At 45.0% G+C, this 24,027-nt stretch overlaps 1 protein-coding gene across 3 annotated transcripts in view; it reads left to right on the forward strand.

Annotated features, from left to right (window-relative positions):
• Positions 1–323: 323 nt before the first annotated feature.
• mast3a (microtubule associated serine/threonine kinase 3a) overlaps positions 324–24,027 on the forward strand; it is a 28,584-nt gene continuing 4,880 nt past the window's right edge. For 2 of the 3 annotated variants that reach the window (XM_080503888.1, XM_080503890.1), the window contains exons 1-18: positions 4,747–5,178; positions 8,789–8,877; positions 9,731–9,803; positions 12,769–12,789; positions 12,958–13,039; positions 15,918–16,075; positions 17,705–17,780; positions 18,036–18,245; positions 19,214–19,315; positions 19,698–19,830; positions 20,405–20,490; positions 20,858–20,943; positions 21,563–21,771; positions 21,875–22,013; positions 22,224–22,356; positions 22,444–22,609; positions 22,728–22,829; positions 23,793–23,915. In XM_080503888.1, the coding sequence (XP_080360014.1) occupies positions 5,093–5,178; positions 8,789–8,877; positions 9,731–9,803; positions 12,769–12,789; positions 12,958–13,039; positions 15,918–16,075; positions 17,705–17,780; positions 18,036–18,245; positions 19,214–19,315; positions 19,698–19,830; positions 20,405–20,490; positions 20,858–20,943; positions 21,563–21,771; positions 21,875–22,013; positions 22,224–22,356; positions 22,444–22,609; positions 22,728–22,829; positions 23,793–23,915 (2,074 nt within the window). In that variant the 5' untranslated portion in view covers positions 4,747–5,092. Of the gene's footprint in view, positions 376–1,812; positions 1,845–4,746; positions 5,179–8,788; positions 8,878–9,730; positions 9,804–12,768; positions 12,790–12,957; positions 13,040–15,917; positions 16,076–17,704; positions 17,781–18,035; positions 18,246–19,213; positions 19,316–19,697; positions 19,831–20,404; positions 20,491–20,857; positions 20,944–21,562; positions 21,772–21,874; positions 22,014–22,223; positions 22,357–22,443; positions 22,610–22,727; positions 22,830–23,792; positions 23,916–24,027 lie in introns of those variants that run through there. The other variant, XM_080503889.1, reaches the window with a different exon arrangement.

Below are 24,027 nucleotides of genomic sequence, written 5' to 3' on the forward strand. Positions count from 1 at the left end.
GATGTGAAGAGGAGGAGGGTGTGGCCAAGGCGCGAGCTCTCCTCGTTATCAGGAACAGATTATCAACTCCACCAGTCAACAACAACAACAACAACAACAGGTGACTCCAGTGGTCTTTCCAGGACCGGTCGAGCCGCTGGGTGGAGGAAGAGGGAGGAAGGAGGAGGAGGAGGAGGAAGAGGGAGGAGGAGGAGGAGGATGTGAGGCGGCAGCAGAGAGGAGCGCAGGGCTGTATCCAGGCTCCCGGGGACGGGGAGCAGCAGTATGGGCTGGCTGGCTGACTGACAGGGGGGGGGGGGGGGGGGATCCACCTTTAAGGGGCTTTTACATTCAGAGATGGACGAGCCGAACATCCTGAGACGTCGCGGTCTGCAGGTAACTACTGAAGCTGTTGTCTGTGTTTTTGTCCAGGAAATCGGGATGGTGAGGATGAGGATGAGGATGATGAGGATGATGAGGATGATGAGGATGATGATGATGATGATGGTGGTGGTGGTGGTGGTGGTGAGCAGCAGGCGATGGTGCAAGGAATTTCTTCGGGTGTTGCACTTGATTTGCTGTCTGTTTTCCATCGAGCACGATTCCACCTGAGCTGTGATTTATTTACTCCCTTTGTTGTTTGTGTTGACATCGTTTTTTTGAACATCACGCGGCTGAGATGTGCTCACCGTGCCCGGTGGCCATTCATCAGAACACACAATGAGTCCGTGCAGTGTATGATTGTTGTTCTTTGTAAAAATCCTGAATATAAAATCTGTGGCTCAGACCTGATCTCTGCAGCCTGTAAGATTATTTTGGAGCTTCTCTATCTCTTTATTTAATTTTTTTCCCCCCATCCTCTAGACAGTCTGGTTGTCTTGGTGATGGGACCAAAATTGGCCGAAATATTATTTTAATCTTCTCCTGGATGGCATGTTCATCACTCAACAGGATTCAACATCAGATATTTAAAAAGGCTTATTTCTACTGTAAATACATCAATTGAGCTGCGTTGTTTTCGTTCAGTTTGCTATGAAGGAGTTAATCTTGTTTTGTTATCAAGGACTCACCATTACTATATATCTGAGCTGTCACATTTGCTTATGAATTTGCGTTTGTTTCCCACCTGCTATTAATGGATCCTGAATTGTGCAACCCCCCCCCCCCCCCCTGGCTCTGAAAACAACAGTCAAAACTTAAGCAAAAATGCATTTTCCATGCACATTCGGCACATTTCGATATGTGTGTCCCCTTCTTGTATTAGTCACTCCCTGAAATCTTCAAAAGAATGGAGCATATGAAATAAGCCAACATCTCAAAATGGTTTCGTAAACAGCCTTTCCTCGTCTGACAGTGTGTCAACCTGTGTCTCACACCCTGACCAGCCATGGACACATCAGGATTTGTATTCTCACAGCTAAATGACAATGAAGTCCCCACGCCGTGCAAAGAACTAGGCCACGCTGCAGCTAATGATATTTACACTGCTTTGAATGGAAATTAAGTGTTTGAGAGGGAAAAATCCATATTATTTTTTTTTTTTGCAATTTTACCTTTTTAATGATCTAGTTATGAAAGTGTTATTACAGGAAATAATTTTCATTACCCCCCCTCCCCACCCACCCTGTTTTTGCTGAATGATTAAATGAGAGCAGATAGATTTAGAATAATATTAAAACACGAGCAACCCCTCGGGGCAAACAACAACCAACCATTGCTCTCTGCTCAAGCGAAGCCAATTAGATTTACATTTTAATGCAAAACGAAACGTGAAAGTGTCACTTTTATTAGAAAATGTTATCAATTCTGTCTTTCTCATCTCTTTTATTTCAGAAGGAACTGAGCCTTCCTCGCAGAGGAAATGTGTGAGTATTATCAACTGATCTATTATGTGCATGCACCTCGTGCTGCTCTTGCACCCTTCATCCTCCACGAACCAGACCAGCAGGGTGTCAGCCAGTTGACACCCATGTCGTCATGCGTGCCTGTCATTGGCATCAACAGATTACTTGATCTTGGTTCGACAGGGAGGACCTTGAGTAAACTCTGAAACACAGAGCAGTCTCACTGCTCAGACAGGTTTGCTGGAAGAATAGAAAGCGAGAGATCTGTGTTGATGTAAGAAATCCACTTGGGTAGGAATCAATTACTTTCCTCACTTGGTATTCTTAAAATCATACGTTCACTGAAATATATTTGCAAATCTCCCAAACAGCCCCGTTTCTTCTGTATTTCAATATTTAATGAACAAGTTTCTACAAACAACTAATTATTGGTTTGGATTTTTTTTTTTTTTTTTTTTGCCCTGTTCAGAATTAAAAGTAATCTGTTCATCATTAAGTCATGTTAAGTTTGGTGAACAGGGCAGTCACGCATAGAGGAAGCAGGAGAGATCAAAGAATGACGTGAGAAGTCTTGGAGCTTCACTGGGACTTTTCTAGGTGGCCACTTTAAACAGGGATATTTTCCACTGTGACTGAGTGGAAACATCTGAATAACCAATTAATGGTATCAACCTTGAACTTAGTGGACAGACTTGCACTGACCCATGACACTTCATACCAGGAATATAATGTAACTGTTGTGTTTCTCATGTGGACCTGCAGTTTATGCATCATTAAGTTTAATCACAGTTTTATGGTGTGTTATATTTGTAATGTGTGAAATTGACAACAAGAATTGATTAAGGCATTTTTCTGCAATATCTAACATTGTATTTGTCTAGTTTGTTTTTATTATGTATAAACAAAACGAAAAAGAGATAAATAAAAAAAAAGCATAGCAGTAGTAAAAACAAACAAACAGACAGACAGAAAAAACTGGAGGATAATTCCATTCAAAATAATGTAAAAACACAAATTACCAATGTGAAATATTTTGCATAAATCATTAAAACTAGACCATTTTCACAAAAACACTGTGTCTTTAACAGCTAATATGCAATCACTTTATTCATCTAAATGTATATCAGTCTTCATCAGTCTTCATTTACATTTTGGTATATTCATGCAGATCCATTATTATCTGTTGTAAACTCCAGAATGTATAATTTATTGTGTGCTCTCATCAGGGTTGATAACTATGAATGGGCGAGGGCAGGGTACACCCTGGACAGGTCACCAGTCCAGCACAGGGGCAAACACAGGCAACCACACACAATTACATTCACACCCGTGGGCAATTTAGGGTCACCAGTTAACCTCACATGTATGTTTTCGAACTGTGGGCTAAAACCGGACTACCTGGAGGAAATCCATGCCGCTTAACCCTTGTATAGTGGTATGTGTGTCATCTCCAAGCTCGTGTCCTCTACCAGAGGCCTGGGTGTTTGAGGGTCCTGTGCAGTATCTCAGCTATTCCAAGAACTGTGCTCTTTCTGGACTGAGGCTTCAGATGTTGTTCTAGAGATCTCCTGCAGCCACTCCTCTATTTAGAGGGTCTTCGCCCCATGTGCTACTACTACTACTACTACTACTACAGGGACCACATCAGCTTTAATCCTCCACGTCTGTTCTTGGTGTTCCTTCAACCCTTGGTTCTTCTCAACCTTTTTGTGTTCTTTCTTCCTGATGTTGCTGTCAGCTGGTACTTCCATATCTATCATTATGGCCCCCTTCTGTTTATGAACCACCACAATGTCTGGTTGGTTAGCCACCAACTGTTTGTCAATCTGGAAGCTGAAGTCCCGCAGGATCTTAGCCTTGTTGTTCCCAACCACCTTCAGGGCATGTCCCACCGGGATTTGGGTATTTTAAGTCCGTACAGGGTACAGATGTTTCACTACACTAACCCAGCCACTTGATTGTGTCCCTCTGTGTACGCTGATCCTGCTTGCATCTTACACCCTGCAACTATGTGATGGACTATCTCTGGGTCATTTGTGCACAGGCTGCATGCACCTTGGATCTGATCTACTATGGTAGACCATCACCTCTATAGCCCCTTGTGCTCACTGTCTGCTCTTGCACAGCCATGATTAATGCATCCACGTAGTCTGTTCTTCTTGGATAGTGGCTCTGACACTTACTAGTCCTCAGCCTCCATCTTTTAGGTTCGTGTATAGTCTCAGGATGCTGGTTTTGGGTGGAAGCCCTCCATGCATGTTGACATTTTTTCTTGGTGTGCTGTATTTGGTTGTGATTGACTTCCTTGTGGTTTCCTTTAGCCTGAATATCCCTTATATTGCCCTCTGGTAGGTTCATCCCTTCAGTTCTGACCATCCTGCCTCTCCTTGATACCATCGGACCACACTTGTCTAACCTGAATGACATTCTTATGCTGATGCTGTAGATCCTGCTGATGTGGGCAAAGGGGGTCAAGTGTTTACCTTTCAGTGTCCCACTGTTGGTTGTGTGAGTGAATGTTGAAAGAAAGGATTGAGATGGTTTGAGATTATTACGTTTCAGTTCTGTTGTGTCATGTTGTGGTTAGTGATCAATCAGTGTCGTTAAACACACAGCCTCTCAACCAGTTTACTTCCTGTTACTGAGATATTCATACTTTAACACCATGAATATCTGCCAACGATGTGCAATGTTTAGAATAATAAACACCTCAATGTCCCCTTGGCGACAAACATTCAAATACACGATTATCGCGATGACACCCACCCCACGTTTTCACTTTTTTTGTTGGGGGGGTTTGTTTAGAATAAAGTGGTAGAGCCAGTTTTTCTGACAGCACTTGAAGGTCTCATTAGTACCTCCTCTCCCCCCTGGTGCTGCGCATGCGCACTGCGGCGGACGCTGCTGTCGCTGGAAACTTTGGAGCACACTGTTGTATTTTTCTGACGAAGATACCGCCCGATAATGTGGCATCCCGCTGGTGACGGGCCGCTTCCCGTGTTCTGCTGCTAGGGTTCGGGGAGCGTGTGATGGAGCCGGGGACATGGCAGCTGCAGTCGCTCGGCGCCTCCGTGCTTCCGTGCCGTGGGTCTGGGGTCAGTTTGTACCGAAGCTGAGGGGAGTTTCTGCCGTGGGACGCGGCGTACTGGCCTAACCACCGCCGACAACACATCCGTAGGACGGACCGTCCTGGCATGAGGCTCCCCCTGTAACCGCAGGACGCCAGGAATCCACATTGCGGGACCGGGTTTCCGACGGTCGCCGCCAACATGTCCGACCAGAACTACTACTGGACCGTGCTGCCGAGCTACAAAACTAGTTTTGTGACCGGGGCGATGATGAAGCGATCTAAAAGGTAAAATAAATAAATAAGAAAAACAATACATACATGTTTACATCTGCAACACTGCGTTCATAAGAGGAAGGCACGGGGAGAATGAGCATAATGGCTGTCTGCTGTCGTTATTATCAGCTGTGGCATTCACGGTCCGACAGGCGGCTATTTGTTGAACGTTTATGTTGAGCTATGTGATTAAAAAGCACGTAAACGCATCATCCCCGGATATTGGAGATATTATAAAGGCGCAGCTCAGATTTATGCCGCGGCTGGTCTCTCTGTGTGTGTGTGTGTGTGTGTGTGTGTGTGTGTGTGATAGCATTACAGTAGGGTACTGTATGTGTCCCATAGATCCGCCCTAGTTTTTGTTTCCGACAGAAACGTGGCCATTGTGTGTGTGAGTGTGTGCGCGCGCGCGCGTGCACGTGTGTGTTTGAGATTGAGATTGAGATTGTGGGCAGGTTGCATTGTCTGCTGCCAGCTGTCGCATAAAGCTCCATCCAGACACGGTGCTGATCAATACCCCTGATGCGGTTTTGTTGGGTCCTTGTGGTTTGTTTTTTTTTACCCGTGTGATAGATTTAATCAGCCTTTTACAGTATAAGCCTTTTGAAGCCCGGGGTCTCGGTGTGTCTGTGGCAGTCAGTGAGTCCACGGTGATCTTATCATGGATTATTACATCCCTATCTCTTTTGTCCTAATCCCAGTGTTTCTGTAATAAAGTGTTGTTGTTTCATCCTTTTGCCACACACTGCAGGCCACGGAGTGTATGGGTGAGAGATCCTGGTGGGAAGCAAACTGTGCGAACTCATATTTTAATATCTTGTGATGTAGTTCTTCTTTCGATGTCAAACAACCTCCCCCCCCCAGGTTCCATGCACCAGTCGTGCCACTGATTCACCTCTGGCTGATTTTGAATGAGCCCGAGTGAATAAATACAGCCCTTCATCATCAGCAGACATATGAAACATGCTCCTCGCTGGCCTAGATTCATCATATTACAAGTCATCATTGTTAGTCTCGAATATGAGTAACTGTTGATAAAGTGCTCATGTGGCCGGGGTGCTATACAGTGATGCTTTTATTGCTCCGTAGTAAAAAGAAGAAAAAAAGTGAGCGTTCGTTTATTTTACAGATAGAAAGCAAATTCGTGGCCAGTCTGTGGGTGCAGCTGTGTGTCACAGGCAATTTGAAGATAAAAATCAAACACACCTCATTGGCTCTCCATTCCCTCTCTGTTGCTGTGCATCTCTGCAGATCCTGTTTTTTTTTTTCTTTTTTGGGTTGGGGGGGCCTTACAGTCTGTGAATCTGCCTCAGCACCAACCCAGAAACGTCAAACTCTGTTGCCATCTCAGCCCTTCAATTATTTTAGGTCACTGCTAGAGAGGGAAAGAGACAGCGTTGACATCAACAGGATAGGAACAGAGAGCATGATGGGATTACATCCAGATTTTAGCACACCAAACAAACGGATTGAAATAGAAACTAAAGCTGTTTGTTCCCCTGCAATCTGCATGAAGACTTTTGTAAACACCGAGTGAACAGCATGCCAAGCCTGTAGGCACCTCCTATTTGGGAAAAAATAACATTTGACTTGGTGAAAGTAGCTGTATTGTGATTATATATGAGATTTGTGTAAGAAGACTTCTGCTTGTATTTGTTAACATTAATATTTTTGTACTTGAGAAAAAAAAGTCATCTTGGTACCAGCCTTATAAAGATGATTAAAAACTATACATAACCGAAGAAAACCTGCCTGAGAACAGGGAACTCTGATGGTAATTTGCTGCCAAGCCGGTGGCACAGACGGAAGCAACCTTTATTAGAGCAGTGCAAGCAAAACAAACAACAGAATGCTTATGTGGCACTTGGTGAACCGGATCAAAACAACAAAATGATTGCGCTTATACAACAAGCGTGTGTCCAAAATTGTATCCGCTGCTAAAGATCAACATTAAGTACTGACTTAGATCAACTTATAGATGAGCTAGTGTGACAAAGATCCTCATCATCCATGCTGTCAGACTTGTGACGTTATAGGTCAGGGGTCGGCAACCTTTTAACGCTCAAAGAGCCAGTTAGTCCCATTTGGTCCCATGAGCACAACACTCTGGGAGCGGCACACCCCGGCTCGCGCATGTCAAAAGAAGCACGCCAGAGACGAAGCTTACACCATACACCAGACGTGCGCGACAGTCCTTTATTTTGACACTCGCACCTACAGGAACACCATGGCAGGACGACGCACTACGCACAAAACCTTCTTCACTCCCGCTTGCCAACTTACAACTCGTAAACTAAACTAGATGAACTTACCGACATGAACTAAGCAGGCGTGGGGCCGCGCAACACAGTTGGTTCTGGGTGCGCTTTGCCATACCGTACCACCTTACCGTACCGCCCCGCTCCGGGATGAACTGCAGTGGGACCGAGGCTCAAATAGCCACAGCGGAGGGGCTAAAGAGCCGCAGGTTGCGGACGCCTGGTATATACAGTATGTCCTGGCCTGTTCAGTTACATCATAGAAGTCGGTGGAGCCACATACTTCTTCTATCGCAGGAAAACATCCAGCCGGCACAATTTGATAGGATCACCAGGTCCCGTGGTTCCAGGTGTTTGTCAGGTTCTCACTTGTGAATACTCTGTCTTCAATAGGTTATCATTGGTATTTTGAGGTGATGGCACAGTAAATAATGTCTGTTCTTCCACATCCTTCCATGTTGTATAATATTTTATTCAATTCAGTGTTCACACGCCTGTTAGGTGCGGACCAGAGCTCTCTTCGGGATCAAGCATTTCCTTGGAGCGACGTGAACACACCCACAAACTCTGAACCGGAGCTAACAAGCGATCTCGATTAATTTACAAACGATCTTTCTAGCGTAGTGCGCAGTGCATTCTGGGTAGTGCACAAACAGCAAACCCCGATAATCAGAAGAAGCAGACGCATAAAGCAAAGGTTGGGAAATATCTAGTGAAATATCTAATAATAGTGAGGAAGACGTAGTGAAAAGGGCCCTCATTAATATCTGGTATGAAGACGATAGCTTGTGGTTGTTTGTGGCTACCCCTGAAGTCACGAGCTAACTAGCCTAGCCAACACAGGCTAACGTAGCGGGACTTCGGGTTTCGGTCCAGACCAATCAACGAGCCGTGTTTCTTCTGTACTTCTTCTCTGGTCAGTGTTTTGTTTCGGGTGACGGCGTTCCCAGTCTGCTGTTGTAATCGCGTGACATTTTCCAGACGGTTTGGTCCGGTCTCAGAAGTGACATGTGAACACGACCCGAACCAAATGAAGGTGTGAACCAGACTTTTAACCCCCAGGATACTCTCTCTGAGTGGGGAGATATCTAACCATATGTGTTCTATGCATCTGTGTTTTCTGATGCGCAGGCGTGTTCACTGCTCTTGTATAAACATTGGCAAAAGCATCATTTCCCTTATCTGTGTTTGTCTTCCCACACCAAACAACTCCAGTCCATATGCTTAATTTGAATACAGCAGCTTTGTGTACTGATAACGGACTGATGAGCTGCGTGTGCTTGTAGGTGAGGATAGTTGTGACTGGGTTCTGCTTCAAGCAGACGTTTTCTCTCTGTCTTATGTTTGTCTAATTCTTCCCACAGTTCCCGTAACAACAAGAGAAGGAGTTTGGCAGTTGGGACTCCATCCCCCACGCTGTCACGACCGCTCTCACCTCTCCCTCTTGCCACAGGTACTTGTATTTTGCTTTCAACTGCTGCTGGTGTAGGGCAGTTTTTCAGGATGGCTGCATGTAGTCATGATCATGTGGAGGGGCAGACCAGTTGGGCTTGGAGAGTTTATTTGTGGCAGATGACAACAGGATGAGCTCCTTGTCTTATATATGTTCCCTCGGCCTTCAGTTTATTTTCATGCTCGGTGTCACAAGACTGGCTTTGGTTTACCCCTGGTGTCCCGACACGTTTTTTTTCTTGCTGTTTCATGAGACGAGAACCAAAACTATGAGTACAAGATGCCATGACTTACCCCCTCCATGAACATTATACAAAGATGCCTTCATTCATTGTCTCCATTAATTAAACACGTGTGTTTGGCTGTGGAAGTGATTTGGCTTGAGTTTCCTTAAAGCTTGTTTTACAGTAAAATACTAAAAAGGATGTTGTTGTTCATTTTTGAAACCTGTACCTATGGTCTCTGAGCCAAATCAATCTGTGACTGGACATCAATGTTTTTTCCTGCCGGAGCCACAGGAGAGCTACCTTTTGCAGGATGTCTCCGTTAAAAGAGGTCTCCGTGACCTTTTCAAGGGAATCTGGTTTGATGTGACACACAGCTGGACTGCCTGCTGTGTGTCCGCACAGTCGTTGATTTAAGTGGTGAACTGGCCAATTCACATGACGCGCTAACTGGCTGTGAGCAGGGTGAACCGTGAAGTTGACCGCAGTGGTAAAAGTAATTAACCAGTCAGCTGATCGTGTCAACCGAAAGAACATCCCTGGGGAATTATTCAGCATACCAATAGTAATTGACACACTTTATTCGCATTTTTCCCAGTTTAAGCGTTTGTATGTTGTTTGTTTTCTCAGCTGGCAGCAGCCCTTCAGAAAGCCCCAGAAATGTCTCTGCGAGCACCTCGGCCAACTTCCAGTTCGCCCGCAGGTAAGAATTTAATCAAATGCTCTTTATTGTTGAGGGGCTTTTTTTTTTTTGTTGCAAGGCATTCAAGCATAGACACATCAATGCAGAAGTTATTTCCACGGCAAAAACCGACAAAATCCAGTGAATAGCTGGAAATAGTAAGAAAATAAATCTTTTTCTTTTTTGTATTTTTTTTTTTATTGTGAGAAAATGACATTGCTACACCCATCTTTTTAAAAAAAAAAAAAACACTTTATACAGCTGAATCCCAGCAGACATATGGTTGAGGGCAGGGTGCACCGTGGGCAGTTCACAGGTCAAACACAGAGTGACTCGTCCCACACACACTCGCATTCACAGCTATTAGTAATTAGCTTTAAACACATGTTTGTGGACTGAGGAAAACCAAATTTTACTGAGGAAGCTCACCAATCCAATTCTTGTAAGTCTTGTTGACCCGACATGGCTGTGGGAATCAAACCATCAACACTCAGATCCTGAATCTGCTTCAGTATCCTCTCGGCCAGCACTCCTCAAATACAAAATCTTGACAGAATGTCTTCGAAGTTGTTACTCGTACATGCATGACCTCAGTAAGAGAAATGCTTTCATTTCATTCAACACTCAGACGGTGATTCTGACAAACCGATAGGACAACAATAGGCTTTATTGCATGTGCACTTTCATACACGGGCAATTATAGTTATTATATTGCTCTCCTTTGTAGCTCAGGAACAAAGGGCAAATTTTATCAATGTGGATGCATGACTGGACATGGTAGATTTTTTTTTTTTTGTCCACCGAGAAATTGATGAACATGTGAAACTTCTTAACTGCAGTCTTAAGTTTATATATATATATATATATATATATATATATATATATATATATATATATAGTTTGCAAGAACAGAGAAATGTGTTTCTCGGTGAGAAAAAGGATGGCATCATTCTTTCCTCACAGACCTGGTTTGGCCGTTCTCATAGTTTGTTCTCGACACATCATCTTGGTAGAACATTTTCCTCATGTGATGCCCGACAACGATTCTGCGCTTGTGCCGAATCGGAGTTCTGCCCTTGCGCTTCGCCTGAAATATGAAATATCTAACCAGAGATAAACTTTGTTCTCGCTTATCTTAGGAAAAACGAATTTCTGTGTTCTTGTAGAGTTTGTGTCCACCTTCATATAATCCAAAATGTAGCTTTTCTGCTGCCATATTAAAAATGTTGCATTTCAGTGTCTGACATGTTGGCGAAATTAACATTATTTTTATAAGGCCATCTTTCAAACTCTTCCTGGAAAGACTTTAGTGATTAAAACGTCACACAACTCGACATGAAAGGAAAATTAAATCATGTCATTAGAAACATATTTCACGTTCGTGCTTTTAACACATGCCTGTCCTAATTTGCATCGAGCGTTAAAGTCGGAGCAGTCATTTCTATTTCATCTGTCACTTGCCCCACTGCGGGGCTCATTTCTTCATCAAACCCAAAACCAACACGGCAGCAGCCACTCTTCACACACTTTCAACTTTGGCCTTTTGCACAAAATCCTCGAGGAATCCTTAAGAAGCTTTGGCTGGAAACTGAGTTTCATGAATAATGATCACGCCTTGGCTTGTTCCTTTTGCCCCTGGAAATGAGGCAACGGAGAAGCAAGCCCAACCAGCTGAAAGGCCCCGGGGCCCGTCGCTGGACCCGGCATTTGTCAAGCCAATTAAGACGGGAGAGTTGCCTCGCACACTCATTTTTCATTGCCGCTGTGATTATGGGGGAAAGCTGCCTGATTCGCTGTCTCATCACAAATCCTGCTACCATTTTTTTTTTTTTTTTAAATAGATTTACTGGGATCTAGAAGAATGCTAGCAGGCGCTGGCATCTTCGTCAGAATGTACAGTAATGATACAGTATGATATTGCGCCATAAGCTCAGGGATAGAGGGAGCGTCTCCTTATGTAATTGCTTTGCATGACTCATCTAAATGTATTCAGACTTTTGAAGCTACCGACGTGCAGACAGATGCCGGGACCGCACACTCTTGACTGCACCACTGGGTTTATTTGTTATTCCCACAAGCATGTTCAGTCCTTGCTGAGTCCACAGCCATGTTGTCATGTGAGCACAGATTAGCTATACATGTAATATGCTGTGTAATCGGCATTCAGCCAAAGAGGGACAGTCGTCCTTTTAATGTAAAGGAAATGGTAATCACTGAGGAATATAGCTGCAGGTAACCTTCCGAGATGGTTTTTTATTCCTGTAAATTCGGGACTGTCGACACTGCAGGCATGTCCGTGATCTTATGTCTTAAACCAATAGTTTCCAACATTGATTTGAAGCCTTGTTTGTCATCTGTTTCTCTTCCACTTTCATGGATTACGCAGCACTAATGCAGCGTTTTCTCAATGAGGATTTCATTGACACATTGCTGATGACATGTATATTTAAATATAAATCCAAAGAAAACACAAGTCTAACACCGCATTGTACCCAAGAGCCGGTTTCTGAAGAGAAACATTTGACTGTCTTTGTCGCCACAGATTGAATCAATAAGGGAAATTGGGTCACGTCCTTTGAGGGACAAATTGGATGGGAAAAGTAGGGACGAACCTGGAGGAGTGTGGATCCTGCAGTTCTCGGTTGAGGGTTTTTTTTTTTTTCTGTTTGCAGCAGTGGTTCGGGTAAATGTTTCATGCAGTGTTAATGTGATTGTGTGTGTGTATTAAAAGACATGAGCTCAGTGTCTGCGGGTCCTCAGTGCTGCAGCGCGATCGCAGGCTTGGCAGGTGTTCAGAAGCCGAGACGGTCGACAGCCGCTGGCTGCCTGCTTTGACAGACTAACAGGACTGTGACTCTTACTGCCAGACTTATTCTGTCCCCGTCATTAACCAGTGTTTGTTTTCTTTCTCACTTTTCGTCCCCGGCTTCCTCCTCTTATCCATCTTTCCCTTAATCTCTCTCTCTATCTCTCTTTTTCATTATAGCCAACTGGTCCGCACAGAAAGGTAAGAAAGTGGCACACAAACTTGTGGAAAAGATGATTATTATTTTTTTTATTTGATTTTTGGAGATCTAAAAAGTTCTCCACTTTAAAGATAGGAGTGACAGATGAGCATGCGCTCGCAGGCTTTACGAGAGCTTCCACTGAGGTGTCTGTTTCTGTTTGCTTTCAGTCGAGCAGATGGTCGACGGTGGTCCGTGGCGTCTGTTCCCTCATCTGGATACTGCACCAACGCACCAAGTTCATCTGTATCGGTAAGCCAAGCGTCAGTCTACAGTGATGTCTCTCTCTCTCTCTCTCTCTCACTCTCTCATCAAGTATTCAACCCCTCCTCAAATCGCTGCCATGGGAGCGTTTAGCTTCCCACATGCACTTCAACTCATTGTATCAATCAGTTTACAGGGGCTGACGTGTCTTGTAAACTCCTGGTGCTGACTGAGCTGTAAATCCCTCCAGATTACACACACCGTAGGAAATCAAACCGCCTATAAATCGTTTGTTGATTCACACTGCAGCTGATATATGGACTTACCTCTTGCATGAAAGCGGCATGCACCTGGGGCACGTTCTCTTTAGATTGCATTGTGTGCGTTTGGCCCCGTGGTCCACAGTGAACGCTTTCAAGCATATTTACACTAAATATTTTAGTCTTAACGTCAAGCCCGTTGTTTTAAAAAATGTCGAACTCGCCTTTCTCGGTCTGAATTTGCAGGACACATTCACATGTTCAAAACCACAGGCTCAGAAGGATCAAGCGCACAAACAACACGACGTGCCGGTAAATCCCACCGCTGGGAATTGGTAGTGAGCCCTGGTGTCGTCGTCGTCACCTGCCCTGCTTTCTGCAACCCAGCAGGTCCGGCTGGTTTAGCGAGGCCTCTCCCCGCACCAGCTCCACCACTATAACCAGATAAACACGTGTTGGTGGCACTGCTCGCCACTAATCACCATCATTACGAGAATCCCACTTTAGCCTGGGCGCATAAAGTGCTACGCTGAGGCGTCACAAGTCCGAGCACTACTCGGGTTAATGTTGCACAGGTTTGCAATTCTGCACTCTGAAATAAGAACTTTTCATTTGAGACGGATGCAAGAAAGTCATGTCGTCTTGCCTTTGTCATTCCGATCCGCCCCCACCAAATTAAACTAGCTTTGTATTAGTACAAGCAGTCGTTGCAGAGTTCATCGGAGAGCACCGAGATGTTTTTAATTCCAAGCTGAAAGACACATCACAGTGTCTCCAGATGAGTTGTTTTTCTTGATACGGCAGAGCAATCTGGAAGTGGTTGGAAAACACTGGCAACATGACCGTGTGCTCACCAGTTGTTTTCAACGAAGCAGCTGACTGTAGATTGATGTCGGTATTTTTTTAAATGACTCAGAGACTTTGCAGGATATGTGCAATGATGACGATGAATCCCTCCACCATCGGCCTTGTTCCCTCATGTTTTCCGCCACGAAGAGGAAATGGGGAAATAATCCTGAAATGCCCCTTCCCGAGTTTTAACCGCAGTTATGCAAAGTGTCATCAACACGACAGATATAGGTGGATGTGAAACACAGAAATTTGCCTCGGTGGCGTGTATATTTGTCCTTAAATTCAACATTAAACTGTGTGTTTGAGAGAGAAAAGAGACTGGTGGTGAAGTGAATAGCTTGTCCTGTGGCCGTCAGTATTAAGTAAATGACTTCAACTGCAATGATTTAAGTTGTACTCTGCGTATCCGCTCCCGACCGAGGGAAAGTACAGGAATAATACGGGTAATCGCTAAAATAACACGGGTCTTGTTGAAATTCTCCCGTTTTCTTTTTTCCTGGATGACATCACGGCGTACATTTTCCAGGTCAGCCTTTTTAATTCACGGAAAACGAAAGGAGCGAGCTGCGCCGCGCTGCCCCGACTCCGCCCCGTCGGCACCGTTGACGGTCTCCATAGTGATTATCTCGGCGTTTTTTTACCTCCCTGAAAACTGAAACGTCAACTTCAAGTGGGTTGCATAAAAAAAAAAAAAAAGAGTAATGGTGGGCTCTTGTGTCGTGGCTGTAATGTTGTCTGGTGGACCACGTGGCGCGGAGACGGTGAGGTCAGTCTCTCCGCACACAATGCTCCATTCAGGCTCGCTGTCAGCGAGGTCTTTATGCAACTCTTACTCGCCGCTAATACGTCTCCAGTTTCCTCCTCAGGGTATCTCCCCTCCTCCTCCCCTCCCCCACACCTTCTATCACTTATTCTTTCTCTTTCGCACTCTCTGTTTTTCAGTGTCTTTCTCTCTGTTGGATGCGTTTCTCTTTCCTCCTGTCAGATGAGCCTCTATCTCTCTCTCTCTCTCTCTCTCCCTCTCTCTCTCTCTCTTTGCTCTGCTCTTTCTCCAGTGAAACACGAGAGCCCGGCCAGATGGGAGTTCTCATAAATTCCAAGCCGTGTGTCTCACATTGTAGCTTGGAAAGAGAAAATGAATGCATGCATGGGCCGGCATGACAGTCGGCCTGCAATGAGAAGGAGAAAAAAAACAGCCCACCCCCCACCCTGAAAGCTGCTTTCAGTCGAGCGTCAAAGTTTTAGCACGTCTGGTTTTGCATGTACGGAGCTGGTTATGATTTACATGATCACAACGCTTTCGCATGTCCTTCTTAAGCGCTGGATCTAAACCACTTCTATAGCGGACACATCGAAGCCTTTAATACTTCCAAAGAGCATTAACAGGATAATGATGGAATCTGAGAGCACCGCGATGTGGATCTCTTACCAGAGGAAGCCTTTTACCACAGGATGTTGTACCATCAAAGCTGCAGAGGCTCTCGCTTCACAAACACAAACACATGTAGACAAAAAAGGTCAAGTATTGATATTTTGGCTGGTGTGTGTCTTTGTTTTTTTTTTCTTTCCTTCTCAAGCTTTAGTTTATGTTCTGGCCCCCTAGTGGTGTATGAAAGCCATGTGGCCAACAAACTACCCACGTCTATGATGCCTCACTGATGTCGTTGTCTTGAAAGGGAGCCGTCTAATAGATTCTCTCTCATTTCTATTCCAGCACACCGACCCTCCTTCAGCCCTTCCCGTCTAAATATCAAATGCACCCTTTTCGTAACGCACTCCTTTCCCGTATGTCCCCTCTTCCATTTCCCTCGCAGTCGTCTTCATCACAGGAGTTGCTGCACCAGTTGCCCTTTCAGCCGACGCAGGATGATCTCCATTTCCTCTTCAAACACTTCCGGAGCACCGAGAGCGTGGCGGACGAAGAAGGAGCCCACCACTCGCCTCCCGTCAGGCTTCGGTCACGCAGTCTCAGGTAAGAGGCCAGATTTTAATCTTCCCCTGACCTGAGGTCAGTGTTTCAGTGCAACCTCAACATATGTCGCACTTGGCCGGCTCTTGAACTCTTGACTAGAGCTTTACAAAAGGCAATATGTTCCAGAAGGTTCTAAAGGAGAATTGGTGTGAAAATAGCTTTTCAGTATTTTCTGATTGGGAAGATTATCACATTTAACTTCAGGCTTTTTTTTGGGGGGGTGTATTTCTTTTTCTTTTACCATCAAACCTTGTCGATCAGCTTTCAAAATCAAGTATTTATCCTCTGCACGAAATTCAACTTAATATAGTAGCAGTTTCAAAATCAAGTCACACTTGGGGATACATATTCTGCTGTACATGCAATTCTAAATGTTATTAAGCAGACATAAAAAAAAAAAAGATGTCTGTTGCCCTGGAGCAGAGCTGTAAACAATAATATAGACAAACTGCCACAAAGCCCTGAGCTGACACCATTTAGCCCTGTGTTTTATAACATCTTTCACACGTGATTCTAGCAAGAAAAATACCGTCTGGAAAACTCCGAATATGCCGAGATAATTACTTGATGCGGTTTTGGGTACCCTGGATTGAAAGGGCACATGTCCTCATCGTTTAGCCTCACTGAAACTACCGGCTGCAGCGGTGTTGGCCCGCGAGCTCCCGTTTTATGACGTGTCGTCCGAGGGTGTCGGCAGCGTCTTTACGCGGCTGCCGTCCCCCCCCCCCCCCCCGACGTGTCCCGTCTCTGGATGCTCCACACAGACTCGGTGTCCACTAACGATCACAGCCAAGCTAAAACTGTCGGCTACCGTAACACATTAAATTAACAGGCTGTGCAGTTCTGGCCAGAGACGAGTGACATGTGTCACTGCTGTTTTAATATAGTTCCATAGGGTGTGTAAAGTATATCCTACCCCCCCCCCCCCCGAATAGTTCCCAAGTGGGTTCAGGTTTGCGATTACCCTCAAATAAAAGCACGCCGCATGTGCAACTGTTGTGACTGTCCTAGAAATAGCCAAGTGAATGTCACATATTAATATTGCAATTTGTAGTATGCGGGGTGCCGTTAAAGGAGCACTCCAGATCACTATTTTCAACACTTGTGTTGACAGTGCCCTGATTTGCAATGTGTACGAATCGTTTTAAAAAGGCAGCGTCTTGAAACCGAAGCCCCGGGCGCACAACAGATGTGTTCATGGATACTGCAAACGAGAACCTGAGCCGAATCGCATCAGTGTGATTTGAACATGCTGTGTTTATGACCTGTGCAGGCAGTAAACACGATGAGTCACACATTTGTCGCACCCACTTAAAAGGGATTCGCAGATTTTGTGTTGATAGTGTCGTATTGGTCAAATTAAAAGGCCTCCCGACTTTTGACGAGGCTCATATTGGGAAACAGTGTTTTACAAATGAAGTCATGTTGATATGAATTAGAAAGTCATTGTGCTGATTATTAGTCGCCAAATATATGGAAGCGAGCCCATTTATTTCAGACCAATTGCCAATCAAAAATGTATATAAAAAATAAAAACAATAGATTCCGAAATGAACATAAAAGTATATAAGATTTCTTTTAATGTTCTGTGTCCGATCTGTTTTTCTCATTGACTCGGCTCTCATGCAGCCCTGGGCGGACGTGTGGAACCTTTGACAATGAGATTGTCATGATGAATCATGTCTACAAAGAGCGCTTTCCAAAGGTATGCTCAGCTTTGAACTTCTCTATATTGGACTGGCTCTTTTTTTTCTTTTTTTCAACTAAATTGGATGCAAAAAAACGGATCATATATTGTAAATAGGAATTTCCTTTTCTGTGTTATGCACAGAAATCAAAACGGGACAATGTGAAGCTCCCCACAATGCCATTGTTGTGATTCACTATAACCGATGGACTTCAATATAAATGTTTCCTGCTGCGGTCGTTTTAAACTAAGCGGTCCGGTTTGGTTTCCCAGGCGACGGCCCAGATGGAGGGTCGGCTGCTCGACATCATTGCAGAGTGCTCACCGGGCACCGCTCTGCCCCTGGCTGACGGCGTGCTGGGATTCATTCAGCACCAGCTGGTGGAGCTCGCCAGGGACTGTCTGGACAAGTCCCAGAACGGCCTGGTCACCTCCAGGTACTTTGTGGAGCTGCAGGAGAAGCTGGAGAATCTGCTGCACGAGGTGGGTGTTTGTCACAGTCGGCAATCGACTTTTCCGTTTGCTTCTAAATACACGTAATTCTGCTCATTGTTCCGACGTTCAAGTCGAAGTGTGTTTCCTCCGAGATGCCGCCAGCAGATTGATTTGTTGGTAACACGAACGGCCTCTGGGACCTCGCGTGCAACGCCGTGGTCGCGCGAGGACACTGAAATGAAATGGCCTGTTTGATTGTTGGCCGTCGGTGGTGATTGTAGGCCATTAGCCAGACGCAGTGTGGTCGTTCTGTGCCGTCGCATAGATGTGTGCAGCGGTCAAGTCTTTGATTATGCAAGGATGGATGACGTAACCCAGCCAGCAGTAGTTGTTTCTCTGCAGGAAGTACCGCCTTCTGCAAAATAGATTACAGCTTCTGCGAGAGACTCGAACCCCGAATGGCTTTCTCTTTTACTCAGAAAGTTGGATAATTTATATGTTCTTTTCACAATGCTGCCAGATTAATGCTGTTCATCTAGACTTTATCCATTATTAAGTCTGATTTCCACTGGAGTCTTATTTCTGTGATGGTTTCTTCCCGTCAGTCACGACATCCTCAGTCTAGCATTTACTGTTTGAGTATATACTTTGTATTTGCAAAGTCAGGCACAAGAGCCGAGTGACCTTCATTTACCACCTGTAGCACTTTTTTTTTTCCAGCCACCTCTTTGGCCAAAGCAGGGAAATGTTCGCCAAAGATAAAGAGCCCGTGGCTTCTCCCAACAGTGGAGCGCAGGGAAAGAGAAACGAGTGTTGATGCAAGACGTTGAAATCGCAGCCGCGATCCATCGAGTCCCCGGCAGATAGTGTAATGAGATGAAATGGATGCTAAAAATATGAGCCTGAAGTGCCGACTGCCCCGCGCTGTGGGATGAGCCTGTACTGCCTCGCGGCTTATCCCGATTGGATTAAATATTAGTAGCAATCCATCATCCTCCGTCCTCTCTCCTGATCAGGCGTACGAGCGCTCAGAGAGCGAGGAGGTGACCATCATCACCAAGCTGGTGAAGAAGATTCTCATCATCATCTCCAGGCCTGCCAGGCTGCTGGAGTGTCTGGTAAGGCTCGCTGGCAGACTCGCTAACGACCACGTGCACATCGAAATGTTACATTCACTGTGTTTTAAAGCCTCGGAACCAAATATCTCCCACTTCATGTGCGAGAGTGAGAGTGACTCACAGGATGATGATACCCTGCAGTGATAATTCCCCCGGGCCCTGTTGGAATAAACCAACAAGTTGATGTCGCACTATAATCATCTGTAAATCTTTGAAACATATTTTTTCAATCTGGCCTTCTTCCCAACCCCGTCATGAAGCCTCCTGCTCCGACATTCACTCTTCGTAGATCTTCCCCACGAGTTAATGATTTGGATTTTTTTACAATCAAGTCAGCACAGTTCATTGACGTTTAATGATTTGTGTTCCCTCGTACGTCCAGGAGTTTGACCCCGAGGAGTTTTACCAGCGTCTGGAGGCAGCCGAGGGTCAAGCGAAGGTCGGCCACGGCATTAAAACCGATATTCCCAGATACATCGTCAGCCAGCTCGGCCTCACCAGAGATCCCCTGGAAGGTACAGCAAACATGTTTTAAGTTTGTTCCTCAAGCATTTTAACACATTGGGTTGGTTTTACTGAAGAATATATTTAGACGTCTTAGCTGCTGTTTTTACTATAATTTATATTTAATCACATAGTCAGGCGGTCATAACTCGCTATATTTCTAGACTCACATTTATCTTATTGTATGAGAATAGAGAAATAGCCAAAACAACAAATCTGATTTCCCTCATTTTATTCTTATTGTCATAATATTCATTCATTTTATCTTTGTGGGGGTTTTTTGCTGTCTGGCCTTTTTAATGTTTTTGAGAAACGAGATACTGAGTACATGTGATTTGAACCAAGGTCAGCTGTTCGTGTGCCACTTATCAAATATTGCATTATAGACTACAACAATATTCCCAAAAATCTGCTTTAGAGTTTGTTTCAGTGTGAAAGTGATGTCAACATTTAAGTATTTGTGTCGTGAAACAAAGTACCCATACTTGGCTGTTCCCCTTGTTGTCCAGAGCAAGAATCGCTTGACCAAAACAAAAAACAAAAAAAAACCCTCTGAATTAGTTTCTATTGTGTCTTCTGTTGCAGAAATGGTCCATCTGGAGCAGACAAGTCCGAGTCACCGGGCAGCGAGCAGAGAGTCCGACGACGCCGGAGACGTGACACCTGTACAGGTATAAGCTCACATCAAACAGGCCGCAGGTGCTCCGAGCAAACTTGGCGTCGGCTTGTTTCAACCTTTTCTGATTAGTAATGACCGAGTTGACTTTGAACCGCGCACCCAACACGCGCTTAGATTGTCTGCTATTAAACTATTTAAAGTGGATGTGGACACGCCCTGTGTGCGCTCACTCCCTGTCCTGAGGTCATGAAAATTATAGCCCCGGGCGCTTAATGAAGTGCTTGTTTATACAAGAAAACAGAAACAACTCGAATCATCACAATGAACTCGCCAAGCTCCTCCGAATCGACGCAGCAGACGCAGGCCTCTTATCCCCCCCCTTCTCTCTTTCTCTGGGTGTGTGTGTGTGTGTGATTCAGAGTCGTGCAGCCTGCACTCCCCCTCGCAGGAAACCACTGGAGAGCGACTTTGAAACCATAAAGCTCATTAGCAATGGCGCCTATGGGTGAGTAAAGACAGACGTCTTTGTTTGTGTGGAACTGACTCGGGTCACTGTTTGACACCACAGATGGGCAAATAAAAGCAGAATAGAAACTAAAATCAGGATGTGTCGTCGTAGGATTTTTGTGTCCCACAGTCCCAAAAAAAAAAAAACCCCACGACATTTGAGCCCCATATACTGCCAGGAAGTTTGATTGTGTGTGTCTGTTCTCTGTTTGCTCGGCGGTGGACTGGCTCCTGATTCGGGATGTAATCTGTCTCTGCTCGTTGTGAGCTCAGAGAGCGCCAGCACCTTGTAACCCTGGATGAAATACAGCCGTGTAATTAAAATAAAGAACTGCTTTTCCTCATTAGTCCATGTTGTTGTACAGCAGAACTCTTAATATTAGACCCCGAATTTAAGAGGAACTCAATTTTTCAGACCCTATTTCCAGCGAGGAAAAAAAACAAACATCTGTCTCATATTTGAACCAGTATGTTATGTGCATCAGTGAGTTTTCTTTTTCCTGCAGTTGGCTCATAGATTTTAATTATGTAGTATTGTAAAATCTGTCATTATAATTTGGTTTGTCATTTTTTTTTTTTTTTTTAAATATTCTTTCCGCTCTTTCCTTTCCCCACAGGGCCGTGTTTCTCGTTCGCCACAAGGAGACCCGTCAACGATTCGCCATGAAGAAAATCAACAGGCAGAACCTGATGCTCCGGAACCAGATCCAGCAGGTGTTTGTGGAGCGAGACATCCTCACCTTCGCTGAAAACCCGTTTGTGGTTTCCATGTTCTGCTCATTTGAGACACGGAGACACCTCTGCATGGTCATGGAGTATGTGGAAGGTACGATTGTAGGGTACAGGCACACAAAGTCACGGTGTAGACAAAAGGTGGTACCAGAACCTGAACCTGATCCACGGTCGACCCGCCTTCTTTGTGTTTATAGGTGGGGACTGTGCCAACCTGCTGAAGAACATTGGACCTCTGCCGGTGGATATGGCCCGGATGTATTTTGCAGAGACCGTCTTGGCTCTGGAGTATCTTCACAACTACGGCATCGTACACAGAGACCTCAAACCCGACAAGTGAGTTTTGTTTTTTTACCGAGATGAATAAAAAAATTGTTGCCTCACAATTCACAATGTCCATTTCGATTTGCACGATAAAAAAAACCCAAAACTTGAGAGTTTTGCTCATCTGTCAAGGACTGCGAATTTCTCTGAAGCCGAAGTAGTTTTAACTGTTGAATCCTCTTTTTTTTTCTTTTCTTGTCTTTTATTCCGTCCCCGTGTAAGTTTGTTGATCACATCCCTGGGACACATTAAGCTGACAGACTTCGGACTGTCGAAGATCGGCCTCATGAATATGACGACCAATTTGTACGAGGGACACATTGAGAAGGACACACGAGAATTCATCGACAAACAGGTTTGTTTCTCCTTATCCTCCTCCTCCTGTCCTACTCTGACATGTCCCTCGTCTCTACGGCCTAACCAAGCCCTCCCTCCGTGGCAGGTGTGTGGTACTCCTGAGTACATTGCTCCTGAGGTGATCTTAAGGCAGGGCTACGGAAAGCCGGTGGACTGGTGGGCCATGGGCATCATCCTCTATGAGTTTCTGGTGGGCTGCGTGCCTTTCTTTGGGGACACGCCAGAACAGCTCTTTGGCCAAGTCGTTAACGGTAAGAAGTGTTTTGAGTTCATTTGGCTCCCTTTGACGCATTTTTTTTTTTTCTTTGTTTGAAATGCCGTGTCTGGCATTGTGGTCACTGTGTCACCCGTGTGCATTTCTATGTTCAGATGACATCATCTGGCCGGAAGGGGAGGACGCTCTGCCAGCGGACGCTCAGGATCTTATCACCAGGCTCCTGAGGCAGAGCCCCCTGGACCGCCTGGGAACAGGTCGGTGACCGATAGGTGGACAGGGTTCTGTTGTAAGCACCAGGTTTACGGTCATGTGACCCAGAGGTGCAACCAGATTTTCTTGTCACTGCTACTTGAAGAGCCGGTTGTCTGGAAACAGTTTGCAGTGTGAGGGGGGGGAGGTGGGCACATGAAAGAAGTGAAAACAATCAAGTATGTCTCTGCACCGAAAGGCAAATTTCCTCACCGAACTCAGATGTGATCAGTGGTGACATGTCCAGGGTGCCCCCCGCCTGGGAAAGCCTTCAGCTCCCCGCTGAGCCTCGCATTTGTCTTCGGTTTTCCGCTGTTGATGAGGCTTAGGAAAAAAAAAGGCTTTGAATGTAATTTTGTCAAGCAGAATTTAGCGGACAGGCGCAGCATGTCTCACACCTCAGAAATTCTTTGAAACGTTTTGTGAGCATTTGCACGGTGGAAGAGCAAGAATATCCTCGGTTCAGGTTTGACTGAGATTCACTTCGTGTGTAGTTTGTTATCCGAGGCCACTTCTATTACTAAAACATTTGCTAAAGCTTTTTAATCATTGGAGTAGCTCAATAATCTTAGTTATATTTCAACAGCGCTGCTTTTCATTGGCTATATCCTGGTGAGTTATGAGAGCTCTGTTTATTTTCCATCGGTTGTCCCTGTATCTCATTTTGGTGGCTGGAAAGTAGTTCCAATGTTTGACCAGTCTTAATTCAGTATGAAAGTCCTGTCATGACAGTTTTATTAAAATGTTTTGAATGAGGCGGGGCCGTTGTTACACAGACGTGTTTCCTCTAAATGGACAGAAACGGGGGTAGAAAACTCCACAGTGGTTGTTGAGATCTTATTAAGCACACTGATTTAAATATGTTAAACCTCTAGAGAGAAATGTTGCTCCATTGTTTTGCTACCTGCTGTCACATCAAGTTCCCTGTGGGTTATAAAAAACAAAACCGAATGTGTTTTCTGTTGTAGGTGGAACTCCTGAGGTGAAGATGCACACGTTCTTTCTGGGTCTGGACTGGAACGGCCTCCTGAGGCAAAAGGCTGAATTCATACCTCAACTGGAGACGGAGGAGGACACCAGTTACTTTGATAGTACGTCCTTTAACGGACAGATGAACATAGATGGCACTTTTTAGATGGTTCTTTTACTCTGAAGGTGTATGTTTGCATGCACACACACACACACACACACACACACAAACAC

This window comes from Blennius ocellaris (assembly GCF_963422515.1).
Source record: "Blennius ocellaris genome assembly, chromosome: 10".
NCBI classification, from domain to species: Eukaryota; Metazoa; Chordata; class Actinopteri; order Blenniiformes; family Blenniidae; genus Blennius; species Blennius ocellaris.